The sequence below is a fragment of the Pagrus pagrus genome, assembly GCF_965226575.1.
Source record: "Pagrus pagrus genome assembly, chromosome: 13".
NCBI classification, from domain to species: Eukaryota; Metazoa; Chordata; class Actinopteri; order Spariformes; family Sparidae; genus Pagrus; species Pagrus pagrus.
The window spans coordinates 15,091,105-15,107,957 of NC_140197.1; the positions used below are offsets into that span (position 1 = coordinate 15,091,105).

General features: G+C 39.2%; 1 protein-coding gene and 1 long non-coding RNA gene across 2 annotated transcripts; one reads left to right on the plus strand and one right to left on the minus strand.

Moving 5' to 3' along the window:
• Positions 1–138: 138 nt before the first annotated feature.
• Positions 139–15,892, minus strand: xpo6 (exportin 6). Its single transcript, XM_084372320.1, has 24 exons — positions 15,146–15,892; positions 13,900–13,990; positions 13,295–13,407; positions 12,574–12,771; positions 11,102–11,261; positions 10,717–10,794; positions 10,044–10,575; positions 9,074–9,200; positions 8,837–8,946; positions 8,570–8,678; positions 8,287–8,379; positions 6,907–6,976; positions 6,609–6,768; positions 6,253–6,345; positions 5,579–5,723; positions 4,936–5,085; positions 4,495–4,684; positions 4,208–4,363; positions 3,753–3,867; positions 3,415–3,586; positions 2,928–3,089; positions 2,739–2,837; positions 1,876–2,106; positions 139–779 (listed from the first exon to the last, which is right to left on the minus strand). The coding sequence occupies exons 1-24, from the start codon at positions 15,146–15,148 to the stop codon at positions 678–680; spliced, it is 3,459 nt and encodes a 1,152-aa protein (XP_084228446.1). The 5' UTR covers positions 15,149–15,892; the 3' UTR covers positions 139–677.
• Positions 15,893–15,953: 61 nt separating this feature from the next.
• On the plus strand, positions 15,954–16,728 carry LOC311268602. Its single transcript, XR_014623984.1, has 3 exons — positions 15,954–16,043; positions 16,269–16,359; positions 16,644–16,728. It is a non-coding gene; the product is annotated as an uncharacterized lncRNA (long non-coding RNA).
• The last annotated feature ends 125 nt before the right edge of the window (positions 16,729–16,853 follow it).

The window sequence follows — 16,853 nt, forward strand, 5'->3', positions numbered from 1 at the left end:
GGATGCCATTGACAAGTGTAAAGCAAAACAGTGTCAACATACAGAGAAATCTGAAATCTCTTAATACAACCATTATCCTTACAAACAATACTGTAACAACACTGCAAGAGTTAATAAAATCATGAGATAACAAGTACCTGAGTTTTACTAAAAAAAGCACTTTATTAATCAAGCAGATTTTCTCATTTTCAGAATGGAATGATATGAAAGATCTTAAGTTGAGAGTCTGTCTCCTTTGGAGATGAAAAAAATTGAAGGCATAATGAATAAAAGCAGACATTTTAAAAACTCAAAATGAGTTGAAAGTGCTCAGTCCCAGCCCAGCTTTGTTGCGGAGGCTTGGGAAAGAAGGCCTGGCTCAGACTGCTCCAGGTCTGGGCAAAAGCCAACTGCAGACCAGGTTTTCGTTTCTTGCCAAATTATCATTGGCAACACATAAGGAGGGCGCTGCTTTTAAAAAATAATTAAGCGCCAACCTTCTACAGTAGAAATCAAAGAGAAAAATCAGCAGCATCCTCAACCTCCAATTACTCAACCAAACAATGTGTGTTGTTCCTGCCTATCACTTTGAATAGGTGGAGCAAAGCAGAATTGGAGAAGGAGTGTTGGGCAAAGTGGTCAGCACAGGCAGTCCTTGATCATAGTTGAAGTGTGGAGTGGTTCAAGCAGTCATTGTGCTATAGCTTGATGGTGCCTGTGGGCAGGCTACTATTACACAGTCTGTAGTAGCGAAGGTCATTCACCAGCCGCTGCACACTTTGAGTGAATGAAGGCAAGTCCTGGAGAAAGAAGAGAAAAAGTTGAACCTATTACTTTACAGAGGAGACAGAAGTTGACTATGTTTAGAGTGAAGAGAGGAAGAAAACAACATTCAGTACAACAGGCAAATGAGAAAAACACACTGGTGATACAGGGTGATACTGAAAATGCTCAAAATCAATCTTTAAACATATTGTAGTTTCATTGTTAACCCTATACAGCAGTGAACTATATGGTCAAGAGTCAGTAGACACTCCCTAGTAATTACTGAGCTCAGCTGTTTCTGCTACACCCATTGATAACGGGGGCATAAAATCCAGAACATAGTCATGAAATCTCCATAACAAACATTGAGAATGGACTGAAAAGACCTCAGTGACTTCACACATAGCACTGTCATAGGATGCCACCGTTTTCACATATAATTTCCTCACTCCACCCCGGTCAACTCAAAGTGCTGTTTTTGTGAAGTGGAAGTTTCCTGGGGAAGCTACAGCTCAGCCAGGAAGTGGTAGACCATGCAAACCCATAGTGGGGCCAACAAGGGCGTTTGCGCATAAAAATCGCCTCACATCAACACAAAAACTGTGGATTGGGAGCTTGATGAAATGGATTCCCATGTTCGAGCAGCAGCAGCATGTTTAAGTTCACAACAAAACAGGCACTCCCATACTGCCACACAACACTGCGGCTAATCGCTGTAATGCAGATTAGACCTCCGTTAACCTTTGGAAGAAAATACTTCTCTGATTATGAGCGTCAGTGCCTGGCTCCACAAACGCTCTCTTGGCTGATTGGACAAAGTCCCATATATAGAGCAACATTTTTTGGAAAGTCCTTTGACTGGAGTGGCAACTTTTATAGCCACAAAAATGGGGGGGGGGGGGGGGGGGTCCAACTCCATATTAATGACCATGTTTTTTTAAATGGATGTCTAACAAGCTCACATAGGTGTGATGGTCAGGTGTCCACTGACTTTAGGCCATATAGTGTATGTAACAGTTGGTCAAGTCTGTGAGATTTAATCAAAGAACTTTTGCATTTGCATTTGCCAACTTTGAAACTGTGATCTCAGTTAAACGGGAGAAAAAACGTTACTAAAAATGTCTATCTTACCCGTTCAAGCTTGAAGTTGCGTGCGAGAACAGTCCGTTGGCTGGTGTCCACACCCTGGCAGCCATTGAGGAACTCTGGCATGAAGGCCGAGTAGAAGGCATCAAAGTCGACAGAGGCCATGTTGTAAATAGCAACGGTGATTTCCTCCTGAAGAAGGTCGTGGCTTTTGTGGAGAAGGACCTGCAGCAGCACGTTGATGAAATGGAGGAGCATGGAGGTCCGGAAAAGCTTCTGAAGGACGATAAAAACAAAATGATGACATCAGAGTCACTGTAGATGTGGTGAATCCTTTTATCAAATATACCATGAAAGAATTACGTTTTGTGTAGGACAGACAGATTGACTGGGGCCCAATCACTGTTGACTTAATTACAGATCAAGTTCTTTTTTACAGTTGTACAGTTGTACAATACAGTTGTGTGTTCGATCTAAAATTTACTATGTATTAAATCTTATCATAACGTACTTCCGACTACTGTAGTCACTGGGAATAACTAGATTATTTGTCAGAAAGGGATGAAAAGCCAAAAGAAAAAAAAAAAGCTAACTTCTAACAAGTCTAACAAGTTTTACTGATAATAAATATAGGATAAATATAAAACCTCATACAAATGGTGTCCTAAAAAAGGCTGCTTAAATGTGCAGCTGTTATAACTTGTATGAGGTCACATTGACATATTTACATTGGTACACGTCCCTTTCTATAAATAGCGAAGGTTGTCAAATGTATAAGTGGTTTGATAATCATTGAAAAAATGCCCCTTGAGGACAATCTGCACACTGTTGAAAGAGAATAAGTGAAATACAGAATTTGAAAGTGATTTAACAACTCTGCTCTCTAACACACCCAAAGCCCAACCTACTCTGTGATACAACTTGTGCTTGCTGTTCAGTGACTCCAAATAGGAGAGATTCTGCTTGAAGATGTGGATGTCAGGCTGCAGGAAAGACTGTCCGAAAGCCTGGGAAAAATATTTCAGAACAAGTCAGTTTCACAATTTAACAATCCAAAAGGCCTATGATGACAATTTAAGCCACATGCATACACACACCTGCATGGCAGCTGTGAACTGGGCCTCATTTTCCATGGTATCTTCAGGGGCTCCTCTTTGGACACTTGTTAAGACTGAAGTTTTAAAGAAGTATCTCCAGTTTTGGTGAAGTATTTGGTATAGCAACTCAAACATCTCTGCCTTGACGTCTGGGGAAGAACGCTATCAAAGACAAGAGATTGAATGAGCATCTGTAATCCAGGAAATTTGATAAAAGCCAAAGAAAAAAAGATCGCATCGGAGTGATATCACCATTAAGCATTATTGTAATTGTTACCCACTATTAATGTGATTATTTCATGTAATACATGCTTTTCAACATCATTCATATTTAACTGTAGGGAAATTTGATTTCCGATGGAAGAAGTGACATCACATGCTAATTATAGGTGCTAGCAGGCAAATGAGTGCAGATGCAAAAAAAATAAATAAATAAAATCAAACCGCAGAATGAATGTCAACTCAAAACAGGTGAGCACCAACTTACCTCTGCCACAACCGGGTAAACTTGTTCCATGCACAGAGAGAGGATGTTGGGCAGGAAGGGCTTGAAAGCTTGGCCTGGCTCTTGCACCACCACCTGCAGGATTTTCAGGAACTTCTGTACCACTCTACACCCTGCACTGCCCTCCTGCAAAATACTGGCTGCCAGCTGTTCCCTGGAGCACATTGTGACATTGCATTAATTAGGGTGATACCAACATTTTTAGGGTTTGCCCCAATGCCATTTAATCTATCTAGACAGGATATAATAAAACTGACTACAACTTACAAAAGTAGCATTAGTTTTTAATAATAGTGGAGAAGTCACACTTTTTTTTTTACCTGGTGAACATGCTGAGAAAAGTGTGGATGATCTGTCCTGTGAAGGCAACGCCCATCTGTACGCGCAACGCCTGGAACAGTGTCAAGAAGAAGGCCAACATCTCATCTGTCACATCTGGAAAAGAGAAGTTAAAATTAACAGCTCGTCAGTCAGACAAACCTTTTTGTTCAAGTTTCTAATTTTTGTATTAATTTTTATTAACTGCATTTAGTTAAAGCTACCAATTCTTTCTATGCAAACAGAGTATGGTTTTGTAGTGATCTTAGGACAGTTTCTTTTATGTGACCAATACGATTTTCTCTACTTGTCTTCCAAGTACAGTGCATACAAGGATAGCCCTCAGTCCGCTGTGACAGAACAAGTAGGTACAGAAAACGAAATAGACAGATAGGATCAACTTCATACTGTGATAATCTCTAGATGGATAGCTATACTGTAGATGAGAGACACTGACCTGGCTGCTGAATAAACACTGGGAAAAGGCTGAGGGACACTTGGACAGATTCCTGAAGACTCTGGTAACAGATCTGACGTGATTTAGTGGATTCCCCAGAGATGCTGTCCACCATGTCTCTGAGCACAGGCAGGGTCTGCTGTATCACTGCTTTCACTGTGGTGGTGAAACAGTCAGAAAACACACTTAGAGCAGGACAAAGAAATGGCAGGGTGTGAAAAAGGACATCAGTGTAATAAAAATACCAGTAACAAAACAAGAAACAAAATAAAGAAAGAAATACTGACTGTTATTCAGATCGGGTTGCCGTGGAGTAATGTTCACTGTCCCTCTTAAAATACGATACTCTCGAGTAAGTGCTGCCAGTAGGCTGGCGTGGTTGCTGGAACGCGTCTGCCACTGCTGCTCATTCTCTGGTAAATTCGGCCACGGGAGTAACAGCATGTTGGACAAAGCCCTACACACCAACATGTGAGCCTGTAGGAGAAGGCAAGTGCACATACAAATATACATAAAGCAATTACTTCATGTACTGATGGCCCTTCAAGGTGTTCGATCTTTTTTAAAAATCCACATACTTCTAATGGTTATGTGTTTCTTTTGTCAGAAGACAGAAACTGTCAAATCATCCGTCTTATGAACTATTAAAGTCTTACAACAGTACACCTCCTATGCTACTTCTCAAAACTGAACAAATCCATGATTTAGTTTTTTTTTTTTAGTTTTACCTCCTGGGGAAGTCTGCGGGTCTGATTCTCTGTTGTAATGAGGTTGAAGATGTTCTGAACAGCTGGCAAAGTGACCAAGAACACAGGCCGCACTGTAGAGGTTATGGAAACCATCAGATGGCATGCTGAGAGCAGCAACTTCTCTGGTACCTGGAGACAGAATGTAAGTGTTTGAATGCGAACAATTTCCACTCAGTTTCTCTTCTCACTATTTAACCCTCCCAAGTGTTTAAAACTATTTGATTGTTTTCTCTAATGCCATTCAGTAGGAGATTTGAAAATGGGTGAAATATGGTCTTTACCTGACTAATAGTTAATAAAAGCTATACTGAAATGCGCTTTTAATGCTCAAGAAAGGGGAGTATTAACCATAAGAAGCTAAATAAAAAACGCACAAATAGAAGTTCTCGTGAACAGGGGCCAAAAGTGTCAAGTGTCAGCATATTAATATCAGACTTCCTCCTTAATGAACTACTGTGTCAACATATAACCAACATTTTTTTTGCTGCAAGTAAACATGAATTGCACTTTATGTTTGACCCATAATCAATTAAAATTTCTTAACTAACCAAGAGATTCTGCATAAATCAACAACAAAAAGACAAAAGAAAACACAAAAACAGATACGTATCAGTCAATTTACCTTAGCTGTGATGAGTGGGCTGCTGGCATCTATTGCAGATGTGATGAGGTTGATGAACTGGCTCTGGTTTTGACTGTGGACCTCACTGTAGAACTGTGCTAGCCAATGAGAGTAGGCTTGCAAAGCAGCAAGAGCCTGCGCATGTCTGTAATGAACAAAGCAACACACATGCACACAGTAAAACAGTGAATCAAACAAAGGTGATTCCTGTTTATTAAGCTTTTAATAATGTTACTTGCAATATGTTTAGTTTATTCATGGCAGTATTAATTGTGTAAGTCATAAAATTCTATTAAGCACTGAAACAAAACATTTCAATGTGATAAAGATTGATCTGGATTTTTATCAGGTCAGTTCTAGAAATACAGTTATTCTGGGAATTCATTATGTAAAACAGTAGCTCTGGTGGCTACCAACAGGAGGCAACTTCACACTGCTAACAGCAAGAGCTGCTTTTCAGTGCTGTGAAATATGACTGTTAAGTGTCTTTATTCACACAAACACTCAAACTAGTGTTCACACACTCAGTTCCCCCATTATGGTCTGCAAAAGGCTGCAAAAAGCATTTCGTAACACAACAGCTTAGTTTTGTTATTTGTAACTGAAACCATAGTTCCCAATAGTGTGACATCACATGTTATGGTTGACCTTTACTTTAAACATGTGATACTCACACATCAATGAGGTCTGGCTTGAGCACAGAAGGCACAGCGGTCTCGAGGTCGTAAAGACTGGTCTGAGAGCCGTAGCAAGTCACTTCAACCAACCTGGAAAAAGAAACAGGGGTCCGTTGTGATATTTTGCTTTTTGAATTGAGCAACATGACAGTCGACAGAGAATCAACTACCACTAAAAATCAATCAACACTAAACATTTGGAACAGAAAGCAACCAACTTAAGAATGAATGCAATTCAGTACTATTGACTGCAGAATGGCAGTTTTGTTTAAGCATGTTAAATAATATATTCTCATGATGTAGGCACCAGAAACACTTCTTAATGATTGAAAAAGTACATTTAGAGAACAGACCTCTCCACCACTGCCAGGGCATCAGTGAAACGTGCAGCAAAGATTTCTCCGATGAAATGCTCAGCCAAGCGTCCGACAGCTTGAAGTAGGGAGCTGAGGTCCCTGAGAGAACAGTGAAGTCGACGGCAATCATTCTCTGCAGAGATATTAAGCCTCCGACCTGAAAGAAGAACATCATGAAAAGCCATCCACACATTTTTATGTATTCAATTAGTGTCACTCTGTGTGATTGTACCTCAGTACAAAAGACAGAGGGTGAAGCGAGAGAAAATTTGAAAACAAAAGGAAGGCTACTTACTTGTGCCAGTGGTGACAATAAACTGCTGCAAACCCATGTATACGTCCAAATTTTCTTGGAGGACTGGAAACTTGAGAGAGAAAAGACGAATAAGGAGGAGTATTAATGTATGTATTAATAAAATCCATAACCATGTGGAAATAATCCAGTTTCTTTTGAATTTTTCTTTAAGCCATAACTTGTTAGTATAAAGACATGTTAGTGAAAACAGCAGACATAAAAACATGTATCATGCACAATACGGAAATGCAACACAAAAATAGAAGAGCAGAAAAACCTCTGAACCAAACACAATATCAACAAAGAGGAACATGTTATTTTATTAAAGACTGCAGCTTATCTCCTAATATGTGCCCTGATATAGTCTGACATGTTAACACCTAAACTAAACTTTTTTTTTATTGTAACATTATTATAAAATTATGTGATTATATTGCTGTTTTCCTGTTTGCTATCTGTACTGAAAGTGAAATGCAAGTTTCTACATTGCACACTTAACTCACCATATCTGTAAGACACGTACATCACCCTACTTCTGCCTTACTACTCCTAGGTTAAAGTTCACTGTGAATGTGACATTCAGGTCTAACCAGTCATTAAAGCTGAGTACAATGTTAAAACAGTTACCATTAAAAAATGTTTTACCTAAAATGTGTCCTCCACTGTGTGCATTATTTATCTTGAGAGAACTTGTTTTTAGTGACTTTAACCTATTGTTCCAACTTAGCATTAAGTATTTAGTGACACTATTGTAGATACCTGTAATTTCATATATTTGACACAATTATTTGGCAAGTACCAAAACTGTTGACAATGACTATGTTTAAGGTGACATGATCACATCGTCTTATAGTCTTTATGTTTTTTGAACTATCATCTTCGTCTCTTGTACTATTATTTTATGAACAGATTTGTTGACTTTATGTTGTACGCTTTAAGTCATGTATTTTATGACTTACACTCTATTGTCAACCTGTTTAACTGCTGCACCATAGGCTACTGGGAAACAGCATTTAATCCCAAATGTACAGTATATGGATGGACAAAAAAAAGAGTACAAGTCTGATGCACAATTTTAACGCACACCTGGCAGACAAACAAGGCCAAGTGCTCTAATATAGTATTCGGGAGTCAGTTTTGCTTTTATGTTTTAGGAAGCTACAGTGTACACACAGATGTTTCGTGTTATATGACTGCAGGCATTCATGCAGTTAGCAAACAAATTCAGAGCCCAGCAAATACTTTCCATATCAGTACTGAAGTAAATCTACTACTGCGCTAATTTGCAGCTGCTGGAGCACTCAATGGTCCAGAGACGTACACTTAAAGATGCCTAAAAAGCAAACAAAATGTCATGGTGACACCAACATAAACTCTTACCAGAGTGGAGAATGCATGGGATGGGAGCAGTTCCATCACCTTGGCAACCACCTCCAGACTCTGACGCAGGTACCTTTGCCACTCAGTCTGTTGCTATAGTTACCAAATAAAAGAGGACATTCAGACTTTGAAATGTAAGATATACACCTTTGTAAAATGTGCCCATCTTTAATGGGCTAATATGCTGATAACAAACTTTTATCAGAGATATTGTGTGGCTACAAGAGACACAAAGTAAAAGATGAAACTGACGGACTGTGAGATATATCTAAATTGTTCTTACATCATCGTCCAGAGTCTCATCATCCAGTTCCTCCAACTGGGCCTGATTATATCTGAACTGTATGCGATTCAGTACTTCCCTTAACAGAAGAACTAAGGCATCTTTGTACCTGTGAAGATATTACATTTTAAACAAAAGTCAGTCAAAAATCAGGCACACTAGATCATATTTTATAAGGTTGCATTACTTTGATGTAATCTTTTTTTGTTCAATGGGTAACACCACAGAAGTTTAAAAGGAATAATAGTTTTATTTTGAGCAACTTACCTATTTAGAACACTTTCTCTGTCAGCGAGTCTGCTTTTGATTTTGGTTGTTAGAAAATCCAAAAAGACACTCCATATATCCAAACAGGCAAAGTAGCCTTCGTGGGTAGGCTGAAACCCAAGGAGAAGAAGTATTGTAATCTCTCAGAACTCATAGTTAGCAGAAAAATCTGTAGAAATGAACAACCTTGGGTGTATACTGCATAAACAAATGACTGTTCAACCAAATGATAATTACCTGGTTGAAGGTGTACTTGAAAAGCAGAGCAAGAAACTCTACAATTGGAAACTGAGGACTAGACTCAATCCGCCTCAAGTGAACACTGACAAACAGGCGCAGAAAATCTGTGAACTTTTCCAAGTAACTGCAAGAGGAAAGAGAAAACATTAACAAACGTAACATTAAGACTAGTACAAGAAACATTTCATATGTTGGGTGCTGTGGACAATTACGATGGTGAAACACAATTAACTGTGTTATAGTGTCGTACTGTACCCCCAGATACCAGAACAGCTTCTTTCCTCAGGCTGTGAGACTGCTCAATTCATCCTCAGCAAACCGCCATAAAAGATAGTTTTAATTATGACTTATCCAACCTGGATAAGTCGGACTCCAGCTCTTTAACAGGCATCAACAATAACTATAATAACTATATGGAAATAGCCAGTCTATTTGCTGATGGTCTCATTCGGACAGTGACAATACGGCTTGTGTCTGCACAAACAACACAAACTTGGTTGATAATGACTGGGAGGTCACAGATGATGTGAGGTGATTAAATGGAGCCTAGTGACTGATGTACAGCCTGCGAATCACTGTCTTGCATGAGAAAATGTTATGTCGGCAGCTTTTGGTTGGGTTGACGTAGAAACTGAGATTGCAAAAGTGACCGTATTAACACTTGAAATTGATTCATATGGTATATAGTTATGTTAACTCAGCAGCTAGATCTGAGGTTAGGGTTAGGGTGTATAGGCTGTATAGAGCTAGTGTGACCAGCAGGAGGGATGAAAACAAAGGCCATTTTGAAAGATAGACTACTAAAAGAAATACCACAGTGCAACTTCTGACTGCAAATAGGTATGTGTATAAGAAAGGTTTTCAGACCACATGCTAGAATTGTCAAAGAAGAATACACTCTATAGTCTGCACAAGTTTACATAAAGTTTACACAAACATTAGTTTCAGCTAATGGACTGAGCCATACCTCTCATCGAGTTCCTGTAGGCGGCTCTTGACTGTATGAGCGTTATTCTCTCGTGTCAGCCTCTGCAGGAGAAAGAAGGTCTGCTGGAACATGCGCAGCAGATACTCCTCAAAATCCACTGGCACACAGTTCTTTGACACAAGCTCATTGACACAGGTCATGGCGAGTACACCGAGCCGGGCACGATCCACCTTGTTGCCCTCACTCTGCTGTCCATTTCGCCCTCCTCCGTTCGATGTTGGTGGCATTGTCCCAGGATTAAGCTGCCCGTTTGAAGATGAGGAGTTGGAGGAGATGAAGGATCCTATCTTGGCCTTTGTCCGAAGATCACAGCCAAAACGTGCAAAATGGAAAATGGATGCCAGCAGTGTGGGTGTGATGCTCGTGGAGAGCGGGATCCAGCTGAACAGGTGAGCCAAACACTCCAAAACGAGACAACAGAGCTGATGACTCTCATTGTCCAATGTTGCCATAGGCTGGCAAAGCAGCTTTGAGTACTGGCTGCCCTGAAACAAATTCCCCAACAATTCCACTGGCACATTGAAAGGACAAAAAAAATAGTCTGGTTAACACCCAACAACAAACCACTTGATAAAAAGCTTGCTGTGGTCAATGTCGCCACGATACTAGCAAGTCTTTGCAGTTTTAGGTAACTTAAGGACAGTTCACTCACCACTTTCCCCTGAGGTGGGTGAGGGAGGTGGGGTGGAAGCTATGACACTGTGCTTGTCCCAGTAAGTCTCCAGAATACCTGCAAAACAAATTCATACAACATTTCTATAAATGTACCTACTATACTGACAACACTTACAGTGAGAGCACTGTTAAGCTTAGCACAGTCATTGTTTGATAGATTACACCCACTTGCATGTATCAAGTACCAGTTCTGCACAATAGCTAGATGGCAGAAATAGATTAAACAGTAAGAGCATAAATCTCTTCTCTATATCTTGACTGCAGGCTTTTCTTCTGTTCAGAAAGAAATGCACCAGCATTGATGTTCCATCAGCTACAACTGAGGAAATCACTTTGCACATAATATTAAAGGTTGTTCTCACCTGTCAACAGTCCAAGCACTGTCGGTACCTGCTCCAGCAGAAGTTTACGAAGCTCATCTTTCCTGGCGACACTCAGGTCTTCTCGAGGACATGCGAGTTCTTCTGATGTGGTTTTCAACATCACCAACCCCAATGGGGCAAGAGCTGGGGACTGGATCAACTGTAGTTCACAAGAGAGTAACAGACAATAGCTCTGTCAATAAAGATGAGGATGACTGAATTTTGAACACCACTTACAGTACTTTCAAACCAGTTCCCAGACTATTCCATGCAGGGACCCTAATAAATGCATTTATGAGGACTGGTAGCCATTTCAGGGTAAATCACAGTGTTTTATCTCAGAGGTAGGCCTTTTCTTCTGTAACGAATTATATATATGCTATGCTATATATAAGCCTTTATTTGCCGATATTATCGTGCATCCCTAATAATATGTGTGGCTGTTTAGGACATCATCTGCTCGGTATATTGATCATGAGAAAAGAATGCATCAGAATCTCTTGCGTGTGGCTTGACACATTGGCTGAAAACTTTCCTGAGGGGAAACCCACGAGTTTATCTGATCTATTACTTTTTTGCTCATAATCTAGTGTTAAACAGTGAAATAGGTGTTTTTCAAGGGTTTTAAAGATGAAAAATTCACATTAAATCTTATCTACGTAGAGCCAACCAAAACTCAGCTGCAATTTAACTCTTAGGCCATCCCCTTGCTCTGAAGGAAGAGGGACCTCTAATGTAGACTCTTGACTTTCTATTTAAATGTAATCAGTGTAGTCCAATGAATTTTAATTCTACAACAAAAAGAAACTGTTTCCATCCCTCTGAGGAGGGACTGCAAAGCTCTTTTTCAAAACTGTGCTCATGAGCAATAGTCTAATATATCCACCAAGCAACAGTGCAATGTTGTAAGATTTTAAAAGAAAGACATTTAGCAATTTTGTAGTGAGTCATAATTCTGCACTTGTTCACATCCAGCTACATCCTCATATCACAACATGACTGCTTTCTGTTTGTGGTCCGCAAATTATAAATAACTAGAATATATTGTTCAAACCACATCAAGTTAAATTCAATAAAGTAAACCTCTTAGAGCAAATTTACATTATCAAAGAGCACATCTTCAGTGTAAGAGGTGCTATGGTTTTGTAGTCTTATTAATATTATAATTTTGTGGCCTTTTGATGGCTTTGTAAGATAAAGCAGCTAAAGAGTAACATGAAATGGGGTGACAGAGTTGGGGATGACATACAGCCAAGGTTGGATTTGAACCCTGAGCTGCTGCAGCGAGGTCACAGCCTCGGTACATGGGGCGCACACTCTACCACCTGAGGTATTGGGGAACCCTGTAGTTCCATCTTTTTAATGTATCTTCTGTGCCTTAGTCAACCAGCACACAGAGATTATTAAAACTTAAATTAAACATATGAATTAATTCATTATTTACTAACAGAAACAACATCAACAGGGCTTACCTGAAGAGTGTTTGTAAAGAAATCATGGTAGAACATTGGCCAATCCTGGCGACCAATGTCTACTATGACTTTGCAGAGTTTGTTACGGATGAAATATGGCACTGCTTTGTGTTGTGCAAGTAGGAGTTTGGGCAGACAGCTGCGAATCTCCATTTTGTCTTGTGAAGCAACACCAATCCACATCTTGTTCACCAGGTTCTGAAAATAAAAGGAACAATTGGCTGTCAAAGCTGTGTCACAAGGAGACTATACACATATTTTGTAACAGTTCTCAATAATTTGTGTAATGAGTGATCTCTTTGAAGGATAATTCAGTTTATGCATAAAATGTTTTTTAAACAATATAATGCCACTGAAAAATATTTTTCTAACATGCATTCCACTAGTAACATAACGCTGCAAATGAAAAACTCAAATTTAAACCTACGTATCTCCAGTATAATAAAGAAGGTGAAATAATGCCATTAGGGGTCACTGGATGTTCAACATTTTAACCCATGCAAACTGTATTGTACAACTTTGTGCAATACATTGCTAACTTGTTTTGCATAGTTAAAGAAATGAGGAAAGGGGAAAACAGCCTGACCAAATTCTGTTCTCAGTGCCTGTAAAACAAAATTTTTCTCAGCATAACATCTTATTTTCAAAGCATAAAAAGGTAAGGAAGGTCCTGGACAGTGCCACGAACTGAAAATATGTATCTCCAACCTAGAAGACTTACTTCAAAAACTGTGAGACTGTACATCATGACATACTCATTTCGAGTATTGGAGAGGAAGAACAAACAGTGGCGCCATGCTCCACTCTGCTGTGCAAAGTTATTCAGCAGCTCCTCTGCAGAAAAAAGGAAGTAGGCATGATCTCTGACAGAGGTTCAAGGCAATGTAGGCTAGACTGAAAGTAATGCGTCACAACACAGGAAATGCATAAAAAAGAAACACAAGAAATACTCTCAAGAGAAGGCAAAGAACGTCAGATCATATTAAACACTCTTCAGGTGACAACTATGCCTGTTCTACACTATAGTATATGTCAGCATACAGTACATTGTATTTTTTCAGTTTTGTGCCAACTGTTTAATGAACTTTGCAGGTTGGCAAATCTATATTCAAAGATAGAAGGCCTCATGTATATCATTATCCTTTAATCAAATAACAAGATTAAATCAATTAAGTGATCTATTTCAATAGATACCTTTACATTTAACACAAGAAAATGTGATATTAACCTGAACCTGGGGTAAAAGGTTATCAATTAAACTCAATTTCCCCTTTTTTAAACTTGAAAGTCTCGTTTCTAATTTGCAGTGACATGTTACAAACATACCTATTTCTCTCTTTCGCTCATTGGTCGTACAGCTGTGAAAAAACTCTGTCATAAGGCTCTCCAGAGCACGCAGTGATGCCTCCTCTGATGCCTGGTGAATAATAGAAGGTAAAGTTAAGTACAAAATGCGCATTTAAACTATTTAATTAACAATATGCATAATCTAAACCACTGAATTCTGTATTTTTGTCATAATCTTCTACCTATTATCATGACAAAAATCATACTAGATTTTACAAGATACATTTTGTGTACTGCATGTCTTGCAGTATCTAATGTGCACATGGACAGCAGATACTCAATGCATCTCTCCAAACACCTGTGCATGAGCAAGAAACTCATCCTCTCAGTGAACAATGCATTGCTATTCAAGCATCTTGTTTGCATAACAAGTAATAAGTATTTTTAAAAGGCCAAGTCTCATCCATTATGTGTTAGCAAATAATGTATGTGTGTATATGCAGAGTACTTCAACATGAGGCCCTGTAAACTGACCAAAAGATGAGACCTTTTGTAAGCTAGTGCTTGCAGGGGTATCTCAGGCATCTTGCTCAGGTGGATGACTTAATGAACAGGAAACGTGCCTTTGCCTCCACAGAACTGTAATTGGCCCTTGCACATGTATGACTGATGTTGGGATTGAATACATTAAAGCAGGGTGTCATGGAAACACAGTTCACACAACTGAGTATTTCTACTCTGCACAACTGGAATCGGACTTGCTCATATGATTCCTAATTGAGGGTTGCATAAGAAAGTTGTAATTATAACAAATAATTTGTATTATAATAGTTATGTTAGTTGACCAAGCTTAGGTAGTAGAGGAAGTTGGGCCTTGCTAGGCCAAAGTGAGATAGCAAATTGAGATTTTAAAGGGCACCTCCTGTGTCAGGCAGGTCTGAATTCCTCAAATAAGCCACAACTTGCCGAGGCTTAACACAACTGAAAGCAAATATTTGGTTTTGCAAGATGGGCGTCTTGTATCGTGAAATGGCTTAACAAGCTGTCACATCCCGTGAAATACCTGGCCCCGAGCAAACCGTTATATGACTTGATAGGCATTAAGAACTGCAGTGCATACAATTATACACGATTAAAGATATTTAAATACTTTATTAACATAACTTGAGGTCTTCCTGGTCAAATAATCGACTCAAAAGCATGTGCACCACGTTAGCTACTAGCAAATAGGACAGGAAGAGAACGTGAATAACTTGGAAAATAATGCGAGTTAAATTTTCCTTACCATGTTTAGCTGGCTCAGTTGGTTTCTTCAGTTTATTTGCACTCGGATTAATTACAGCAATAAGCCAACATTAGCTACCTAGCTAGCCAATTCTGTAGCTAACGTTAGCTAAGGTGTTGCTGGCGAACGTAGCCGCAGAGGGGGCTCATCATGGTCTGCTCGCCTACTTGGGTCGATACCATACACAGCTAGCTCGCAAAGGCTGGCGTCGTTGACTTTGCTTACAATAACAACGTTGAACACTCAGTCGCTTTTTTCTCTGCTAGAATAAAATGCGTTTACAATTACCAAGCCTACAAACTAAACATTGAATTAGCTTTCTCTAATTGGTAGGTTAGCTGCATTGTTGTTGTAATTTACCGTTATAATCAATACATAAACCTTGTTTTTGTGGCACATTTAATGCTAGCTCCAGTACCGGAGAAATGTGCAAAGTTAATTAGCTTTCTATGCCAATCGTTTCGATGCTAAGTTACCCAGTTGCTAACGTTGCAGCGGATGGCTAACTCGTTAGCTTTTCTAGAAGGATGAAGGTATCATTCTCGTTAGCTGTCAAACGTTGACATGTTTCTATAACTGTTGGTCTCGACAACCTGCATTTACCGCTTGTATTTTCAGGGCGGGTGAATATGCACACCCACGTTATATATCTGACAAATTTGCAATAACACTAAATATATAATACTGTGCGCGTTTGCTCTTGTTATTCCCCTTTTCAATGCTTAGGGCGGCTCAAAAATATGGCTAGCTTGCTAGTTACAGGGTTTGCTTCGTCGCAACTTCCTCTTTAGGCGCAGAATTCAACCAACCCAATCAGCTTGTGTCAAGTCAGTCACAACAATAAGAGCACCATTTCCGGTTATGTCTTTCAAACAACAGCACCAACAACGTTTTTTGAGTAAGACCGACTATCAGTGTGCAAGTACATTTAAAAATGAGGAGCAATTAATTATAAATCAGAGAAAAAATGCTGGAGCTTTTAACATGTTATATAAGACCTGAAAAATAAGTGTGAAAGTAATCACTCTCCTAAAGAAAGACATCTAATGGCTTTTGCCCTCCTTTGAGCCATGTATCTGCAGTGCTTTTCCTAAAAACAGTTTTCTTTTCTTTCAATGTCCAGGACCTTCCAAAAAACCTAACACAATTTGAAGGAAGTCTGCTCTTCTAGGGGAACTTTTACTCTCTACTCCTCATTGCACCTTATCTCATAGGTAACATTGTAATGGATACCTGTCTACAAAAATTAGTCATCTTATTCATCATTTATCTTCAAAGCTAGCCTGGATCATGTACTCGTTATTGCACATTCTGTTTGAATGGTTTATGTAAACAATATATGTGTCTGCTAACAACAGTGACATGTTTTAGTCACTGTAAACTGATATTCCTTGTTTTGTCTAGGGCTTGTTTATGGTTTATGTAAACAATATATGTGTCTGCTTACAACAGTGACATGCTTTAGTCACTGTAAACCAATATTCCTTGTTTTGTTTAGGGCATTCTTCACATGGCCCACCGTAGATCATCAGCCACAGTGGAATTTCACCTGAATACCATACACAGATAAGAGCAGTTACTTTTAAAGCAGAAACTGTCACAGCAAGGTAAAACCTACAAATTCATGAGAATGAAGAGAAAAGGCCACAGCAAAAACAAACTGATTGGACAATTTTAATGTATGTAAATGTATGTAAAATATATACAG